The sequence below is a fragment of the Megachile rotundata genome, chromosome 1 (assembly GCF_050947335.1).
Source record: "Megachile rotundata isolate GNS110a chromosome 1, iyMegRotu1, whole genome shotgun sequence".
Classification (NCBI taxonomy): domain Eukaryota; kingdom Metazoa; phylum Arthropoda; class Insecta; order Hymenoptera; family Megachilidae; genus Megachile; species Megachile rotundata.
Genome location: NC_134983.1, coordinates 2,228,555 through 2,249,461, shown reverse-complemented (window position 1 = coordinate 2,249,461; position 20,907 = coordinate 2,228,555). Strand labels below are relative to the sequence as shown.

The 20,907-nt window shown below is 29.8% G+C and overlaps 1 protein-coding gene across 9 annotated transcripts in view; it reads right to left on the bottom strand.

Moving 5' to 3' along the window:
• Window positions 1-3,091: 3,091 nt before the first annotated feature.
• Gyc88E (Guanylyl cyclase at 88E) overlaps window positions 3,092-20,907 on the bottom strand; it is a 134,324-nt gene continuing 116,508 nt past the window's right edge. For 6 of the 9 annotated variants that reach the window (XM_076534461.1, XM_076534468.1, XM_076534475.1 and 3 more), the window contains 9 exons: window positions 18,692-18,815; window positions 18,456-18,597; window positions 18,032-18,158; window positions 16,554-16,758; window positions 15,921-16,077; window positions 15,545-15,673; window positions 12,967-13,194; window positions 7,388-7,717; window positions 3,092-4,045 (listed from right to left, as the gene is read on the bottom strand). In XM_076534461.1, the coding sequence (XP_076390576.1) occupies window positions 3,645-4,045; window positions 7,388-7,717; window positions 12,967-13,194; window positions 15,545-15,673; window positions 15,921-16,077; window positions 16,554-16,758; window positions 18,032-18,158; window positions 18,456-18,597; window positions 18,692-18,815 (1,843 nt within the window). In that variant the 3' untranslated portion in view covers window positions 3,092-3,644. Of the gene's footprint in view, window positions 4,046-7,387; window positions 7,718-12,966; window positions 13,195-15,544; window positions 15,678-15,920; window positions 16,078-16,553; window positions 16,759-18,031; window positions 18,159-18,455; window positions 18,598-18,691; window positions 18,816-20,907 lie in introns of all 9 variants that reach the window. The other 3 variants (XM_003706055.3, XM_076534485.1, XM_076534482.1) reach the window with 3 other exon arrangements.

The following is a 20,907-nucleotide window of genomic DNA, read 5'->3' as shown; positions in this document are numbered from 1 at the left end:
TGTAACAAGGGAGAACTTCTCTTTTCTAATACACTTAATATGAAATGTTACAATTATGGAAATTTAAACTATTCTGTGTATTTTATCATAAATATATTACTTATTTTTTATTTTTAATAAAACGCTTATACAAGAATTCTATAGAGATACATGTATTGCACTTACAGATAGTTAGATAAATTTAAAAGTTCATGATTATTCTTAAATTTCGAACAAAAGTAAGTGTAAGCGCAAGAAACCTTTTTGTAAAATCTGAAATCAATTTATCATATACACATCGACTAATTGTTGATAAAAATTTATACATTTTAGCACAATGACATGGAACCTTAGAAAAGAGAGAGCTGCAGTTTGATATTTTTGCGGTAAAACTGACGACACTATTATTTTCAAATGCAACTAAAAGAATTAGTTTACATGTAAATTTTGCAGAAGCTACGTGGAATTCTAGAAACGATAACCAATTTCTTGCACTAACAGCAATATTAATTTAATCAAAAAAATATTTCATTACAAAAACAATGACGTAATTGTTTCTAACATATTAAGTCTGAATCATAGTAATTATCTGAAATTTAAAAAAAAAACACTAAATACTTAATATAACTCTCTCTTTAATTTATTTATTATCGTTAATTAATTTTTTTAGGTTTAACGAATCAATTTTTTCGATTATTGATTTTACAAGTAACATATAGCAATTTTATTCAATTTCTTACCAATTTTACACAATTTAAATAAATTTTTATTAATGTTTTTAACAAAGAAATTATTGCAAATTGTACAAGGCAAGTTAACTTAATATTATAACAATTGTTATACGAACTTATATTAAAGTCACATTTTATCAATAATTGAACATACTAATATTTATGTAAAGTTTAAATTCTTCGTGTGTTCTGACTTACAACGTAATGTCCATTAAAAAAACTAGTGATCTGGACCATTTTTTATGAATTCAATGATGCTATTCAATACATTATTGCTTTTTGTTATAATGAATTTACCACCACGCTTTTTTCAATAAAGTTATGTTACGTAAACGTACACATATTAAACAAAATGTCATATATAACAGCGATATTGGCATTTTAAATAACTATAAATAATATTAGAAATTATAATTACTATTCCTATAACGTCGTACCATCTTGATATTTATCATAAAATAAATAAGAAAATAATAAATTTATAACAAAATATGCAGAAAACGATTCAAATTTCCATAATTTCAACACTACACAATAATTTCTGTTGATATTTATAATAATGTTTTTAAATCTTAAATGTATGTTTCTTTGCATTTCTTGCCCATTTAAATGTAAAATTCTGATGTTACAGTGAAGTCTCGATATTAGCGAATTTTTTGGATCTAAACTTTCCTTTATGTCGTGTAGTTCCTACATTGATTGAAATTTGCAAAACATAAAGAAGGGCAGGAACCGTTCCAGCCAAACATAAAAAAAAAACTAACATATCGGTAGGACATCCTAATGTAAGAATAAAACACTTTTATTTTTCATTTTTTTGGTAACAAGTTTCTATCAAAATATTTGTAACATTTTTCTAATTACAATGAGGACAAACACATGTATATTTACTTGTAATTTCAAATACTTTGCTTATATCGAGAACTTTGCTTTAATAACTTATTACAAGTAAATGCGTACTGAATAACATCGTATTTGATTTCATTTTAATCAGAAAAATCATATCTGAGCAAGAGACTTTTACCGATTTTCGCAGTTACAGCATTTCTTACTTTTCATTTGCTATTCTCTGTGTTCGAATCTTGTAAAATCAGTAAATATAGTGCAAGTTAAATCATGTTTATGATTTATATTGAATTAAATTATCATAATCAGTCAAAATCTATTGGAAAAAGTTTTATGGTAATAAAGTCAAGAATAAAAAAGTGCTATCCTCACTTTGATATTACCTTACGGAAATCTGAATGAAATATAAGAATCCCTTTTCACATTAGATTAAACAGTTTAAGCTTCTTTTTAAATACTCTAAGAAAATTATTTTAGTAAATGATGTGCTTTTGCCATTTTAAGTATCATTTTAAGTGCCATTTTAAGATCAGAATCACGAAGAAAATAATCGCGGTCACTTCTATAATAAATGGACGCTATAATAAACAAGATTTTAAAACGAATCAGTACGTTTTGCGATAACCTACTATACAGGGTGTTACCTGTAACGCTACTCACGATTTTTCTCCCACTTGCAGCCACCTTACGAAAAAAAGTTTAGAATAAAATTTGCAGGGTATGAAGTGCACAATAGATATTAGTAAAGCAAATTTTGAAAACAGTTTGTTCTCTTGGCAAAGTCAAGGTCACCTTGGGTTTCTTAAATAGGAACATATATTTTTTTTTATTCATATCTTTAGAGGACATCGAGACGAATTCGAAACATATATTACATTATATTTTTATTAACATATTACTCGATTTACAGAAGTGGAAAAATGTAAAGTACTTAGCTTTTGACTTTGGTAGGGTAACCATTATTTGGTTCCAAAGAGATCACTGAATGTAAACACGCGACTAGAATATAAGAAAAATACACTTTATTTAATTACATGTTCAAAATGTAACATATGCCGCCTTCCATCACATAATATTCCAGTCTTTTACTTCACATTTCCACTTCTGTAAATCGAGTAATATGTTAATAAAAATATAATGTAATATATGTTTCGAATTCGTCTCGATGTCCTCTAAAGCTATGAATAAAAAAAAATATATGGTCCTATTTAAGAAACCCAAGGTGACCTTGACTTTGCCAATAGAACAAACTGTTTTCAAAATTTGCTTTACTAATATCTATTGTGCACTTCATACCCTGAAAATTTTATTTTAAACTTTTTTTCGTAAGGTGGCTGCAAGTGGGAGAAAAATCGTGAGTAGCGTTACAGGTAACACCCTGTATACTTAAATGAATGAAACCATATGCTGAGTAAATGCAGTTAAAAGTCATAAAAATAGTTCTTGACTTGATATTAATAATAAATCTAAATTTTTACGTATTTCGATGAACATAACTTACTTCTACATTAACGGATTTCAATAAAATTAAATGGTTTAAAACATAGTTGACTTTATTATGATCATTATTAAATGAGAAAGTTACAAAAAATTATTCTACTGCTTTTTTCTAAATTCCATTGCTTTTCTGCGGTTCTGAACTGCAGTTTCTTTCATTCACGTCATTTACAGAACTAATCGGTACAGCTTCTCAACAAAATTAAGCCGTTCGGACAAATTATAAAAACTATACTGTTTTAAAGAATTTATGTTTTTGACATTGACTGCATAAAAATATAACGTCTCAAGGAGTTTTTACTAGTGGTGGAAATAATTCGTTTATATTGTGTAGATCATTTTCGCTTATATCGAAATTTTACTGTATCTTACACACAGAAGATCGTTGCACTAAGTTCGTGAGAAATTCATGAAACTCAGGTCGAAAGATAAATAAAATAGCCTTCTCCGATCAATTCTCGATCATCCAAATCGTTCGAAGAGTATTCATCATCAGTATATAACCCATCGAAAGTGGTCTACTTTCAGGTTAGGAATTCACTCGTATTTGACGAGCAATCAAATCGATCGGTGTCTTTCGAAATTCGCCTATTAAGCGATGTTACAGCCATTATTTTGATGACGCGTTTTACCACTTTTCGACATAGTGAAACCAGGACAGCATTGATCCTGTTGCGTCAACGACTGCGAATTGCTACTGTGAAACGCCGAGTAATATTCCTTGTTTTTCTCGCACTGTTCGTTCTTTTCCCGTGTTGGAGCGTCAGTTTCGACCGAAGACGCTCTGTCTTCGCGGGATTCGTCTGATGACGAGCTTGAATTCGTGTTCACGCTCACTTCCGGCTTCGTTTGAATAACTGCTATTTGATTCTCTGCACGAGGCGACAAACTGTCTCTGTGTTGTCTGAAATGTTCCTCCGTGTCACTTAGCAAAGAGCTGAACATCTCAGAGTTCCTTGACATCGTTGCTCCCGTCGAGTTTGACCTACATTCTGTAAATATATTCTGTTTAGATTATACAATAATAGTACATATCGTAGTCACGATTGGTCGCGAATAAATTAAGATGCCCGAATTTGGTGCATCCGTGTACAATATAAGATTTTTTTATTGTTAATTAAAGATGTAGCTGTCCTTCAATATTACGCATTACTTTTTACAACTAGTTTTTTACGCGGTAAATTATAGCACAATTTATGTGGTAGTTTTTATACATGTTCTTAATCTCCACGAGCAGAGAATGTATTCTTTTAGAAATTTTATAAGTATTTATGTCGCAAGAAAATGAAAATAGGGATTTGACTAAATTCCTAAGGTATATACATTCAATTCACAGAAGATATTAAAATAATAATTCTGTGGTATGATTTCCCTGAAGTGATTTGATCAAATCCCTTAACTGTTTTAGTGAAAAGATGAAATAATATTGTTTAGGCATTCAAAGTATTTATTTAGTAAACTATAATTATTTAATGTAGAATAATTAATACATCAATAGTCATTGAAACACAAATTATTTTTTCGAAACTAATTAACAATAGAAATAGAAACTTAAGCTGATATTTTTAGTGAAATTTTAAACATTTTTCACGAATGTAATTAATAAATAATAATGTTTATTCGTTTTTATTAAAACATGTTGTTGAGTTGTGGCATCTCGAGTTACAAAGTTGTTATTTTAACGTCTTCCGTGAATTGATCATATATGCCAAATATACTCTAATTTATGAATATGAATAAATGTACATTACGTGATGGTAGTTTAATGAAATGTATCGAAATTAGCAAACTGATGAAAATTTAGTCAAAGAAAAGATCGGCAACAAGTCATTAAAAAAAATTAACATTAACAATGAAAATGATATCGAACTTTCAAAGATTTTAAACGATGGTGATGATATTGTATTTGTGTCAATTAAAAAAAAAAAACTGATTAATTTCGAATATCGATAGTGATATTGAATAAGATTTACTTTTATTTTCTGAAACCTTGTTACTTTTCTGATAAACTACTTAATATAAATATGTGCTTGTAAATGTTATATACATTAGCTTTTATTTCTAATATATTTTCTTTTATACTGATAAAGTTTATTTACGTGATTTTCATTCATGCAAACCGAATCCACGTGAGACGAATACTCCGCGTAAACTGAGAGGTATACAACTGGGACGGCTAAAATGAGGTCAATCTTTGTGAATATTTTTGGATGAAACTAATATATTGTTGAAATGAAACTTCTATGTCTGCGACTCAGTGTGGGGGCATCACAGTCGTCCTTCAAATCAGAACATTACATAAAAGTGTAATTAGAATTTCTGACTTCTAAATTTCAAAGTTTATGAATTCATCAACTGCCACCTTTTAATATCTCCAATAATCAAATTTTCTAAATTTGCAACTTTTCAAATTTTGAGATTTCCAAATACCCAAATTTCATAATTTTCAAACCGACAAATACCCGTATTCTCGAATCCTTAAATCTCCAAATTCCTAAATCCCTAGAATCTCAAATTTTGCAAATTTCCAAATTTCCGAACTCCTAAGCTGCAAATTTTTGATCTTTTAATTTTTTAATTTTCAAATTGTCAAACAATTAAATCTTCTATTTCACAAATTTTTAAATTACCAAATCTCCAACCATTGAATTTGCAAATTTCTAAATTCTCAGTTCCAAATGCAAAATTTTCAAATTTGTAAATTCTCACATACGCAATTATTAGATTTGCAAGTCTTTAAATGACTAAATTTCTAAATATACAAATCCTTGGTTTTTAAAATGCCTAAATTTTGAGAAGCCTAAATTTTCTCATTTTCTAAATCTTAATTTTCTAAATCTTAAAATTTTTATTTTCCTTTTGAAAGTTTTTAAATTATCAAATTTCTATGTTTTCAATTTCTAATATTCCTAATTCTCTCTACCTTCAAATCAATAAATTTTCGAATTTCCAAATTCTCAATTTCTCAATTCTCCAATTCCCAAATCTCGAAATTTTGAAATCTCAAATTTCCAAAACCTCGAATCCTCAAATATTCAAATCCCCAAAATCCCGATTTTACAAATTTAGGAATATCTGAATCATTAAGTTATTAAGCTAGCAAATTTCTTTCTAAATCTACAAAATCTCAAATTTTCAAATCCAAAAATCTTAAATTCCTGAAGTCTAAATTCTCAAATCTTAAATTCTCTAATTTCATAATTCCTAAAAAATAAACCTTTCAATTTCTAAGTTGCGTAATTTCTAGATTATTAATAATCCAAATCTATTCTAACAAATATAGTTGTCTTTTCGATTTATAACTTCTGTAATATCCACAGAATCGAACAAAAGATATTAACTAATGCGAGCGATCACGGGCGTTTTCTATTACGGTTCTACACGGCTCAATGCGTCAAGGCGCACGTCTCCGCGCTTTTTATTGTTTTGCATATGGAACATTCTGGATTTCCTAATTTTCTATTGTTTTTTGGGGAGGGTTCTAGAACATTCCCACTTACCTGTCATGCCACGCTTCTAGAATCACCTCGATCAATCTTGACATCGATCATTCCCGATCATTCATCCACGCGTTCGTTAACGGCGCACTACGTGACGGACGTACACACTCACACACGCACACATACAAATTAACGCTTACACTAAAAAGAAATTAGGTTTTTACTATTAATTTTTTTCTAAGCTATAAATAAAGTGTTTCCGCTTTCTTTAATACGTTGATATATATGTTCTGTTACTACGTAAACTAGAATGTTTTGATTTCACAATAAATACATGTTTCACAGTAGATAACGGTTATATTATTTTTTCTAATATATATGTAGAGTAGGGTTTTAAGAAGAATCGAGTGAATCATTTGATATCTTTTCCATCATTTGTCTTTTGCGATTTGGTTACGAGGTTACGAAATATAATAAAAAGAGGAGAAAGCCGATATTGAACTTTTGAGTTGTGCACATCATGGAATTTGTTAATTTGTTAAAACGTTATTAATTTCATTAATAAAATTCCTATATACATATATTACCGATGTATGTACTTATATTTAGCTCTTTAAAAAAATGGCTCTTAACTCCAGAAAGATTACCGACCCCTGTGCTATACCCTTACATTGTTAAAATATTATCTTACACGCTTGAAGTAAGGTAATTAACACATTTATATTTATAAACATTTTCTAGTTCATATTAGCTATAACGTGTTTTTCAGAAAACAGGTCTTACTTAAATGCACACCATTCCTCTACTCTCTCTTACATTTACTATTTTCATAAGAAAAAAAAAAAAAAAAAACAATAGTTACGATTAATTTGATCTGACAGAATATTTACTCACCTCTCGTATCGTTTTTCGTGGGCGAATTTGCAACAGATCTTCGAGCTACATCTTGAAATGTAATAGGCGAATACATCCTTCTTTCCGTCTCTAGCAAAAACGTTGAGTCGTTAGGCGTTGGAGAAGCTATCTTGGAACCTCTTCTAGAAGCTGTGTCTAAACAATTTTGATTCTCGAACATAGTTGCGGCTGTAAAAGCAGCAGGAGTGCCCGCTGATACCCTTTTGTCAGTACTTCTTGTGTGCCATTGCGGTGGTTCTTGAATGGTTATTCCTTTCGTTAACGAAGGCCTGTGTTCCCTTTTTTCCAACCAGTACGTTTTCATCGTTCCTGAAATATAAATGTGTATAAGGGAGCCTATCTATATTATGCTAGTAATTGGTGCCAGTCGCTGTATTAGTAAGTCATCGAATTGTCGAACATCTTGCGTTGCCTGTACTAGGTCCATTATTGAAAAAAGAAGGCAAGAAAGGAAACAGCTATTTCTTCTTAGGGATTTTTGAGCATTTCAGAATTTAGAGATATAAAAGTCTAGGGATTTCAGGAATTTGAGAATATAGAAATTTGAAATTTAGCGATTTGGGGATGTAGGAATTTGGTGATGTTGGAAGTTGCAGATATTGAGAATTAGGGATGTAGGGATTTAGTAATCTAGAGATTTTTAAATTTAGCGATTCGGGTTATAGGGATTTGGAAATTTAACAATTTGGGGAAGTAGGGATTTAGGTATGTAAGGATTTGAAGATGTAGAACTTTGAGGATGTAGGGATTTGGATATGATGGAAGTTTGAGAAGTCGAGAATTGAGTAAGTAGGGATTTGGGAACCTGAAAATTTAGAAATTTAACGATTCAGGGATGTAGGGTTCTCGAAATATAGGGATTTAGGGATGTAGGGTTCTCGAAATATAGGGATTTAGAGATGTTGGGATGTAGGGATTTAGGAATGTAGAGATTTGGAGATGTTGAAAATTAGGGATGTATGGATTTAGAGCTTTTAAGAAGAAACAATTTTCTTTCACACAGGTACAACCAAGGCAAGAAACGCAAAAGTTCGACTACCTACTAGCACGACTACTAGCACGACTACTAGCACCAATTACTGGCATAATGTAAACACACCTTTAGATTAATGCAAAAATAAGAGCAACTTTTTCTCAACTTAAAAATATCTCAATTCAAAATAACGGTTTTAATCAAAACAAGATCTTATTGATTTTGTCAGATCGAAGCATAGCAATAATAACAAACTACACGAAATCTTTTTCGGAAACCCACATCATATTCGTGAAATTTCTAAACCTTAATTAATAATCAAATTAAGAGACATTTAATTACTTTATATAATAACAGATAAAAGTAATTTTACTTTCAAAACCATCGATAATATGCAACCCAGTTTGGATTAATAAAGCCGTCTGACTTTACAATTTTCCATTTTTAATTTAGCATTGTAAAATGGATAAAATTGTATCGTAAATTTAGTAGCATAGACTGGTAGAGCAAAGCTTAAAAAAAAATATTCAAAAAACGATTCTAATCAGTAAATAAGAAACAATTCTATTCAAAAACCAATTCCATTGGGCTAAATTGTGCTTAATGTGTGATGGGTTGTGTCGCAAAGCAAAAAAATTGAAAATTGAACAAGTTATGATCGAAAAAATCTCGTTATCGGACAAATGACAAACGATTGTTTTTTGTCACAAATAACACTACCGCTTTTAATATTGTTATTCTGGTAGTACCAGAAGTTGTGGATAGTTATTCTAGGTTGCTGCAAACTAAATATGTAATATTATTGTCGTCAATAAAAATGGATGAATAAAAATGCATATTTCTGACAATAATGTTACAGCACGATGAGCCACAAACAATCGTAAAGTGTCTTTTACACCATTATTTTAATGAAATCAGAAGTATTGAGCTCTACTAGTCTAACGTAATTTAAACATGCAACATTATTTTCATCGCATGATTGCAAATGCAAACATTGTACAAGAAATCCTTTATTCGACAAAAATTTTAGCGTGAAATGAATCCTATCATATATCAATTTAAAGTTTAAAAGAATGACAATTACGTACGTAAACATGAGAATAACATTTTTCATATTATATCTAATATGCAACTGATTCGCTGCTAAATATAACAACGTTGCAAACAATTTAGTGCTTCATATCTAATATTTCATACCGATTCACATAAAAAAAAATGCTGTAGGAAAACAGATTATAATTAGAGAACTGTAAATTCTGAACACAATACTGGAGACAAAATGATTGATTATCAATGTTTTCTTTTTAAAATACTGTGAGTATTATTTTTGGGAATTTCTGAAGCCTCTGACAGAAAATTAATAAGTTCCAACGATACTTGTTTATCTTATAGTGTATTCGTCATGAGGTAAGAGGATAGTAGATATTTAGTTTCCAAAAATGTGGAAAAATACAATCTCGTTTTGCTAGGACCTTAAGCCAAGAAACAAAAAACGCTTTTTCTGAAAAATGCAACATAAACAAATTTCTTTTATAAATCTTGTATATTTCCTTTTCATCGAATTTGAAGGGTAAAATTACAAAATTGGGTTTTTATCGACCTAGATTATTGTACAAAGATTAATTTGTAAAAACAATCGTAACAAAATACTGTCTTCTAATTGCAAAATCCTGGCAAAATGAAGTTGAATTTTTGCACATTTTTGGAAACTAAATCCCTACCATTCTTGTCCATCCTGACTAAAGCAACAAAATTTATCCATAAGACAAAAAAAGATGACTGGTACTTATTAATTAAATAGTAAAATAAATATTTTAATTTGTCAACAATACAGAAATATTGACAATGTTGATATTAAAATTAAAAAATTTTACATATTGCACATTTTAGATATCAGGTATTTGGAAATTTAGAAACTGAAAAATTTCAGAATATACTGATTTAGAAAATTGATACCTCAATTTAAAAAAATAAAATGAAATAGAAAATGAAAATTTGGAAATTTAGGAATTTTAGGATTTTGGAATTTTGGAATTTTGGAATTTTGGAATTTAAAAATTTGGGAATTTGGGAATTTGGGAATTTTAGAATATCAGAATTTTGGAATTTTGGAATTCTAGTATTTTATAACCTTAGAATATGGCGATTAATAACTTTGGAAATATAAAAATTAAAAGATTTAAAAATTCATAGATTTGATTCACTTACATTTTGTTTCGAAAAGTAACTCGTTTTGTATTAAAAATATTCATGAAACGTTTATATGACGAATATCATCAAATTATAAGCATGAAGTATCAAGTATCACAATAAGCAAATTCTAGTTTATCGCCTTCGCTGCGCCAGCTATTTTGGAAGGCATTCTTTGAGGTGGTACAAGATAAATATATCTACTCTGTACTAAACTTCTATATTTAACAATACGAAGGAAATGTATTCTATAAATGTTTTAAAGTATACTCTGTATTGTACTTTCATCTTACAATATGAGAAAAGATTGATTTTGATTTTTACAATGTAATAAATTCAGTTAATGAAATATGTGATTACACTGTACTTTCTTTTTCATAGAAAGTATGAAAAATAGATTTTGCAGAATAGAACAGTACGGTATATTTTACAAGTTTAGTTTACTAGAATTTTATTAATGCTTTTTAATGAAATATTAATAATGACAGTATTAGAAAAACGACGGAAATATTAAGTCATATAATAAACATTTTACTGTGCTTATGTACATGTGAATGTAATTGTTGGCTTCTTTTAAATGGGAACACATATGTGAATTTTGCAAACATTTTCAAATCTTACATTTGTCAATTTTTTTATTTCGAATTCTTGAAATTTTCAAATCTTTAAATTTGTCAATTTCTTTATTCTCAATTTCTGAAATTTTACAATTTTAAAGTTTTTTAATTTTTAAATATTGTAATTCTTAAGTCCCCAAATATCCGAACTCTGAGGTTCTCAAATTCTAACATCAATCAACTTTTAAATTTGCGTAGTAACAGATCTCCATATCCCAAGCACCACAAATTTTTAATCTTCAAATTTGTGAATTCCCAAATTTCTATGTCCCCATACTCTTAGTTCACCCTTAAATTTCTTAACCTTAAAAACTGTTGCAAATAAATGAACAGAACTGTTTTTCCTGTTTAGTTATCATATTTTTTCTAGGGAAACCAGATTTGCTCTAGGCTCTACAATGGAAATGTTTCTATTAACCTCTTACTATTTTTTTTCTGAAAAAGTGAAGATTGTTGATAATATGTTTGTTGATAGGGAGATGGTTCTTAGATAAAAAGAATTTTGTTTGTATTTTTTTAAAGACCATTCTATCAATGTGTTCATCCTTACGACTAAATCATATTGTATTCTTTTATATATTTTGATTCAATATTGGAACTCCCTGCTGAATTTTGAATTTTGCAAGAGACGGAGTACGATTTTTTTTGTCATATTACACTTTTAAAGCATGTTTATTTAACATTGCGGTATTATTAGAAAGTAAATTTACAAATCATCAATTTATAAGAATTGCCACTCCATATGTAAAAAACTATTTCGCAAACAATAATCTATTAGGCAAATATAGTCGATTTCTTAATCGGGGGGGATATCTGTCGAGCATACTTGACAAATAGTAAGAAATGCTCTTTTATTTGTTTCTGATCAAATTATTAATATTTTGACGTTTAGATTTATCGGGAATGCAATAGGTGTATTCGTAACTAAAAATAATGAATGATTAGCACTTTCTAAAATATTACAAAATACAATAACGTTTTAACCAGGTTCCATTTTAATCCCAGGGAGTAAAATGTTTAGGTAAACAATATTTTACAATTTAAATTTTGAGCACCATCCTAATGTATATGCATATTTGAAAATAGTGTGAACCAAAGATCTATGGAAATTAACCCTATTTTTGCAATATGGCATGGAAATAATATACCAAAAAGTAAACTGTATAAAATCGAAAGTATACTGTAAAAATTTAAAATGGTGATTGCAGTAGAATGCAATATTACAAAATACTGATCATATTGTTCTTTTTATAACCGCCTAATATATTTAAATCTTTTAACAATTTTTCATTATAGTGTTGTCAGTTAAAAATACTCTAATCAAAAAATTAAAATTATTCTCGATTTTATCTTTACGCAATCATAGAAAATATGTATATTCTTTGTTCTATCGTTTTAATAATTTCAGCACACACTATGTCCTATGCCTCAGTGACCATGTTCATTAGTAAATTGATACTTTTCATATTTATGGTTTCATGCCTTTCTATAGTTTGATTTTACAATTATTTGTATGCTATTATAGACAGTTTCAATTATCAGATTTAAAGCATTATTTCATTATTAATTCTCTGACCGTTATTAGCGTCTGTAGACGCTTATCTCTTTTCCGTAACAGAAATTTGAAGATGTTTATACGCAAACATCAACTCATGATATTGCAATAATAAAATCTGATAAAGAATGATTAATGCAAAGATGAAGACTAAAGTTGTTTCTTAATTACTGGAAGCATGTATTCAATAGAAACTTTAACAGAAGCAATTTCCATTTCGTACCCTTTCCTTTCACTTCAATTTCTCCTCGTTCTTTAACTTTATATGAAGGCGACAACAATTCTCGCGTTGATTGCGATATATGTATTTGCATCGCTTGACTAGTTGCCTCCATGCGAGACGCCGTGTTCACCGAATCACCGAATAAACAATATCGAGGCATTTTTAAGCCTACGATACCAGCTACCACAGCACCACTGTGTATTCCAACTCGTATTTGAAGATGAAGACCTGAAACGAAATAATATGTACAATAATTACCATTCAGTTTTAATTATGCATTGACTCCCCTTGTGATAATGGATATTTGTTGTAAGACATAGCAATTACAGTGGCCTGTCGACAACTGTTCGTATCAGGTGCTCTAAATGTTGGGCTTTTTCAAGAAGCGTTTATTTACTGGACGACGATGTTTTATTCTAACACGCTAGAAAATCTTAACACACTAATAGACAAAAATGTTAATCGCGTGTTTTTCATTTGCTAAACATCAAAACTGAGAGACACCTTGCACGCATCAAATCGTTAATCTACGATAATTATTTACAAAATAAATTCAATTTTGCATTTGTAACATTCATAATGTTCAATTCAATTCTGAATACTGCATCTCTTATCTTAGAATATCGTATGGTTACACGTTACAGTTTAAACACTATAGTTAAAATATTATAAACTAGACTTGTACTTTCACTTGAACTCATTGTTAGTTTTAAATCTGATTCTAATTATAGTCCACACAATCAAGAATCACTAAATGCATAAAATAATTTTAAGAAAAAAAAATACGCCGACTTCGAAATGTACTAAAAAGTATAAAATAATTTTTATATTTTAATGAAGTAATTTCTATTTCATTCAATCATACAATTACGGATCAGATATGAATGAAACCTATTTACTCGTTAGGTAGTATATTAAATACATTTCAACCTTTTCGGAGGCGGCACAAAATTAAAAGATTTTCTTGAACATGTCAACCTTTGGATAGCATCAATGCATCTGGAGTGCATTGTAATTGCCCTTTCTTGTCTTTCCCATGCATAGCACGGGGCGTTCCACTAATATTAATAACAATAGTTTTTCGCTAATATCACGAAAATTAAAGTTTTCCGTCCATTATGCATAAGGAAAAGCTCGTTTAGAATCATGCCACTAATAACGTATTAGAAGGACATAAAAATCGTTCGAAGTTGGTTTCAAAAGTTAACAACAATTTTCGCTAATATCTCGAAAACAATAGCTTTCCGTCAATTATGTAAGAGGAAAAAGTTGTCCAGAACCACGCCCCTAACAACATATTCGAAGGACATTAAAATCGTCCGAAGTAGATTTCAAAAGTTAACAACAATTTTCGCTAATATCTCGAAAACAATAGCTTTCCGTCAATTATGTAAAAGGAAAAAGTTGTCCAGAACAACGTCCCTAACAACATATTCGAAGGACATTAAAATCGTCCGAAGTTGATTTCAAAAGTTAACAACAATTTTTCGCTAATTTCTCGAAAACTAAAGCTTTCCGCGAAATTTGAATATGAACAAAATTGTTCAGAATCATGTCCGTGATAAGATATTAAAAGCGCTCTAAAATCGAGAAAAGTTTATTTTAAAAGTTGCCGGTTGTTTTGCGATAACAATACTTTGCAATTAAAAAATGAAAAATTTTTTGATAATGGTACCAATGGGGAGTCAGAACCTACCAGATGCAAAAGGTTTCGTTCCGATCGGTCCACCCAGCTAGGCGTAATCGGTGAACATACATAGAAAAAGAAAAAAAATATACTGATCGAATTGAGTAACCTCCTCCTTTTTCGAAGCCGGTTAAAAATATGCCTAACATTTCAGCTTTCCTTACTTAGTTCCAATAAATATTAGTAATTATTTACTTCACCGATTCCCACTAAGTTTATGGACCTTATACTATGTTGTCAAGGTCATTGTTCTGAATATTTTTTTCTGTATATATTATAGCCACTCAGTATGTATTTTCGAGATATTCACAAAAATAGTTTTTTTCTGAGTGAGCCTCGTACTTTTAAAATAAAATATTAAACTTTATTATGTTTTTAATTATTATCAACAGATTCTCGCATTCAAATTATACTTTCGTCCAACCAAATATTCATATAATGTTCTTTCCGGGTCTGGAATATTATTCTTTCCATGTCGTGGAATATTGTTCTTGTTTTTCTTCAACAATGTTTGACATATCCTTTATATGCACCAACTATCTGGATCAATAAATTTGTCCTGCGGTTCGAAGTTATATCCTTCTTCACTGAGGTAATAAGGTTTCCATCAATTTGACATCAATGTAGAATCTTGCTTAATCCACTTTTTATTACATCAAACAAAATCTCAGACGATCTATTCACAACTGATTCGAGGAATAATGGTTTGATTATTCGTTTGACGCCGCCAAAAATCCATTGTCTACTACGAAGTTTAATTTTTGTCAAATAAATGAGACTATTCAAGCTAACAGCATCGTATTTTTAAAAAATATGCAGGAACTAAGACAAAATCCGTTTAATCCATTTCATTCATAATTCAAATTTGAAACTATTCTGTTGCATTCTTACCTGTAGAACGATCTTTAAGGTTAGTTATCGCATCGACCATATCAAGTGCCATATCACAGACACGATCAGCATGATCATTTTCTTTCACTGGAGCGCCTGACACCACCATATAAGCGTCCCCGATTGTTTCTACCTAAATAAAAAATAAAATACATACACCGGTACAGAAATTTGAACAAAATATTCAATATTATACATGAAAAATAAATTATTGAATTACGCTAGAACGTACCGTAACAAACTAAACAATGAACTTTGGAAAGGCACATAATAAACATCTTGAATTGAGAGAGAAAGAAAGAACATAAAAGAATGGTATGTTGTTAAAGAAAGTAAAAGAATGATTTGAGGACAAATAAATGCTAACTCTTACTACCTAAGAATACCTTATACACCCGGTTCCTTTCGGTTAATGTGTCGAAAAGGGAGTACATGGCGTTTAACATAGACACGACCTCCATCGGTGTAATTCTACTGCAAATCTCTGTGAATGTGACTACGTCCGAGAATAAAATTGATACGCTATCAAACATCTGAAAATAGTTATAATAAAATTGAATGAAACTTGATGATCGGAAAAACAAAAATTAAATTTTAAGTAAAAGACATTCAAATTTTTAGAAAAAACAAATGTTCTATTATTAATATTTCAAATTCCGCATGGGTCATCGGTGACCCATGTTTAGAACACACGTTTCCAATTAAGCAAAAACTTGTCGACCAATTTTTAAATATTTATAGTAAACCTGGAATTTTGTATAACATTTAGTATATTAATTATATCAAGGTTTCATGGTAGAAATTATTTATAAATATAAAAATAAAAGGCAAAAATTATAAGAAATGATATTAAAAGGTTACTCATACAAATAAATTTGAAAAGAAAAATAACTTTGGTACGATTCATACGTTCGCAGCTATCAGTTTGATGAAACTAATAAGTTTGATGAAACTTCCTTCATATTGAACCTTTTGCTACGTATGTCAATAAAAATGGACATTTTCTTACTTCACACGTGTCTATGGGACTTTCTCCATTCCTCAAACGGTCTGCCACTTGTTTCGGTATCATCTGATACAATAGTTCATCAGTTCGTTTCATTTCTTCGTCCAGTTTCCTCATAGACTCTTCTAACTTCTTACTCTTCAATTGCTCTTGATCTAAGGCTAACTTGAGTTCCACTGATTGCTGCGTTCCGGCAAGCATCAAATCTCTGTAATAAACATCAATTTATTTATACAGATTTCGTAGATATTCCTTGTCAGGGGTAAAACAGTATGGTATAAAGATAAAGATTCTTATCTAAAGTATCATCTCATCTGCAAAGGATATAGGAAGTATCATTTTATGTGCAAAGAGTATAGCAAGATAAGGGAGTAAATTCCCTTGAACTGTGTTTTTTTTATAACCGTTGAATACCTTACCTGAAAATAATACCATATACTAAGTTTCAACCCTGTTTCTCAACCTGGAGGATAGTTCCGGATTATCGAATTTCACCCTGTTTTCCTTGAAAGACACTACAGACATGAAATCTACGAAATCTGTATTTTTAACATTTTTTTACTGTATTTTATACTTCACACTTAGCATTTACACAATAAAAAAAATTTACAAAAATCTTTAATACACTTTACCGTATGCATAATGTTCTTACTTTTATTGGAATTTACACAAGCCACTAAATAGGGAAAACAGAGTGAAACTGGATAAGTTAGAATTCGCTTATCTCATTAACTATCTTAACTATCTCGTCGGTTGAAATACAGGATTGAGATAGAGTATATAATGTTTGATAAGCTATCAAATGATACAAGGTAAAATAGGTTCAAGAACATTTTTAATCATCTCATCTCGTTGTACCTTTTACATGATCAAATAGTTAATTTCGGTTTGTGAAATACTTTTTTGCAAGCAACAGTTTGTGTACTATGTACTTTCTATAATATATAAAAAAAAAAAAAATTTCGTCTTGAGGCACCATTTTTTTTTAAATTTCTTTTACATATATAAAATATAGCAATTATATATTTAAATATAGCAATTTTTAGTGTCAGAATCTATTAAAAGCAGTTTCAAAGTCTAGGTCTCCAATCATTGTCTGGCACATGACTTACTTACATGTACATAGACAAATACTATTGGTATTTGGACAAATACCAGTAGTATTTGTTAGGTTAAATATTGAATGATACTGACAATATTTTATAGATAACAGAAAAGTAAACGGTGATTGTAATCGAGGATCGTGAGGCATCCACTATACTATCTTTTATGAAGAAATACATTAATATCAGAGCGAAATCCTCACAAACTGTATCAAAAGGTACACACAACTCAATGCAAGCCGTCGTACATCAGAGTGTTACAAACTATTGTAAAGAATTCGTAGGTACATATAATTTATATGTATAAAGTTTGAGTGAAGTTTTGAGCCGAATTTCGAATCAACTTTAACTAAATAAAATTTAATAATTATACTGGACCTGCTAAAGTCATGCATTGATAGGTCATTTATATAAAGACCTGTTGCGATCAGTGCATTCAAATCTGGCATAACAGGAGTACCAAGATACATCATCATCTTCCAGTTATCCATGTATATCATTTGACCTAAAGAAAATTATTATTAGTTGACATTAACTTGAAATTAAATGATATTTTGTTTATTTTTATAATTTAACACTAAAGTTACCATACAGGTAATTTGACCCATTCACAAGTTTTCTGTTTCAAATTACAAAATTTATTAAATAGATATTAATTAATTATTTATATATTAATTTATATTTAGTTTATATTTTCTAATTATTTTCCTACTTTATTTTTAATTTCAAATTACGTGTGCATTTTTCGATAGTAGGTTTAGCAGGAAACAAAAAACTGATTACAAATTGGAAAAAAAAATACCTTTTAATCGTAATGTTCTATCATCGATCGAATCAAGCTCGTCACTCAATATAAGTTCTTCTCTCTGTCGATCAGGTGGTCGTTCTGTTAGAATCGGTTCTACCGTTACCAATTCAAAAATATTATTCGTTCTATTTAAAATCTGTAATAAAGAAGAAAATTATTTCATTTCAATTAATTGTCACCACAATAAGAAACATATTCAATGAAAATAAAAATTCAATGGTTATTCTTACTGAATGAAATTTGAACGCAATTAATGGTCTAACGAGGTCGAAAAAATGGGTTATCTTTTTACCAACAAGATCAGGTAATATCACCATCAACGAATTTCCAATACTTCTTACGATCATGTCTGACCTAAAACCAAGAATTTAATTAAATTCTGTATATTAAAATTGTCGGAATAATTTAAATCTTAATCCCCAGAAAAAATTCGTGCTATCTTTAATAAAATGCTTCTTGCGATATAAAAGGAGTTGAAATCTTTAAAGATAAATAATTTGTCCTACATTTTATTCTATTTATTCAAAATAATAATATAAATGCTAACAGAATAAAAATGCACTTGAGGAAAAAATCTTGAATCACAATAAGGTGAAGTAGGGTAAGTTCGTAAACGGAGCAAGTGCGTATATAGGCTATTTTTATTTCAATATGAGCGAAATTTCTCCATTTAGTATGTTTGTTTCCTTGTTTTGTTTCACTATATCCCCTTTTATATTTCAGCTAAGAATACATGTTTGCAGTATAGAGTACTTGCATAATGCAGTAAAAAGCATTTTATAGCAAATTTGTTAATAATTCTACCCTTGCCCCATTGCACATGAAATAAAGTTTCAAAGTATTTTTAACTTCAAGTTACGCTCCTACCCCATTTTCGGGAAAAGGGCAGAGTAGTTGACATTTTAAACAATTTCCTATCAAAATCAAAATGTACAAGGAAAATTAAGGTCCTAGTTAATATTAACTAAATAGAAGTAATTGTGCAAAGCGTTCGATATCGACAGCGTTAAGTATTTACATAGCAGACTGAAAATACTTTCGTTTAAATACCAACTTTACAAAAACCAGTCTGCACTTACCCCACTTCACCTTGCATATTTATTAGCCTGAAGTAAATAACTTTGTCTAAACTCAGTTTAAGCGCATTTTTTTGTGAAACAAAATAAAAAATAATAAAATAAATTAATAAGTTATTTCAGCTAAAGGTTTATCTCTTTAGAAACGTCATAGAAAAAATAACTTCGTTTCGTGCCCAATAAAAATAATCATTTTCAATCTAATACGAGTCATTCGAATAAAATAACAAATAATTTTATATAAAAGATTGTGGTATAGTCTGTTCCACAATATCTGTGAAATTTGATACCCTGTGCAATAAACATTGCGTCTGTCCAAATATACAATCTCTTCTCTAATATGCAATAGCCTTCCAATTCTCTTAGTATCACTTCTGTCACTGAGCAGTTCAAATTATTTTGAGATGATTGCCGCAAAGGAAAATCTTGTTTAAAATCACATCCTCTACCAGCCCTTTCCGGGAGTTATACGAGTTGTGAGACACCCTGTATGCTAAATGATTCGAAGCAGTATCCTTGCGTTAGCACCCGAAAGGGCCGACAATGAATGTTAGAAATGCAGCAAAATATTTGCACACATCTCGCGAATTTGTAAATAAGTGGGTACAATATTATAAAGTGACAAATTATGTCAATATTCTCCCTAATCGTGGTTCGAAGCAAGCTACGGAACTTTATATGTTTTTAGGAATAATTTAAATATTCAAAAGATGATTAAACTGTACTACACGGGTCTCTTAATATCGATAAAACATTGGTTTAAAAGAGCTAGAGACCATTGGATACTTTAAGAGGACAAGAACTCCTAACACCGAAACCGCCTTTGTACAAAATAGAAAGCAGCGAATGGTGTCAACATGTTGGATTAGCTATCTTAGTCCTCTGATGCCCATTCAATCGAAAATGTTCGGTCTCTCATGAAGTACAAACTCTGAAGAAAGCGTGTTTTAAAATTGAAGACGTTAGTTCGCCGTGTTCGAGAAATATGCAAATCTCTTCCTGTCTCATACGCTGCAAAGCTGGTTGCAAGTGTGCCCAGACGTTGTACAGGAACAATCGCTAATGGTCGTAATTAGACACATTATTAAGTAAGTGCGTTTAGTTCTTTAAATTAGTTATTTAAATGTATTTTCGACCTATACAACTTTTTTATAGAATATATTTACTTGCACTCAGATATCGCGTCCACGCTCTTATGGAACAAACTGTAAGATTATCCTCAAGTATTACTTGAATTAGATCGAGTATTATTTCAAATATGATAATATATTATTTAAACGTGTAGCAATTTTTCAAATATACAAAGTAAATTTTGATAATGACAAATAACTCATATATCAATTGTACAACAAATTTTCCCAAACAAAGGC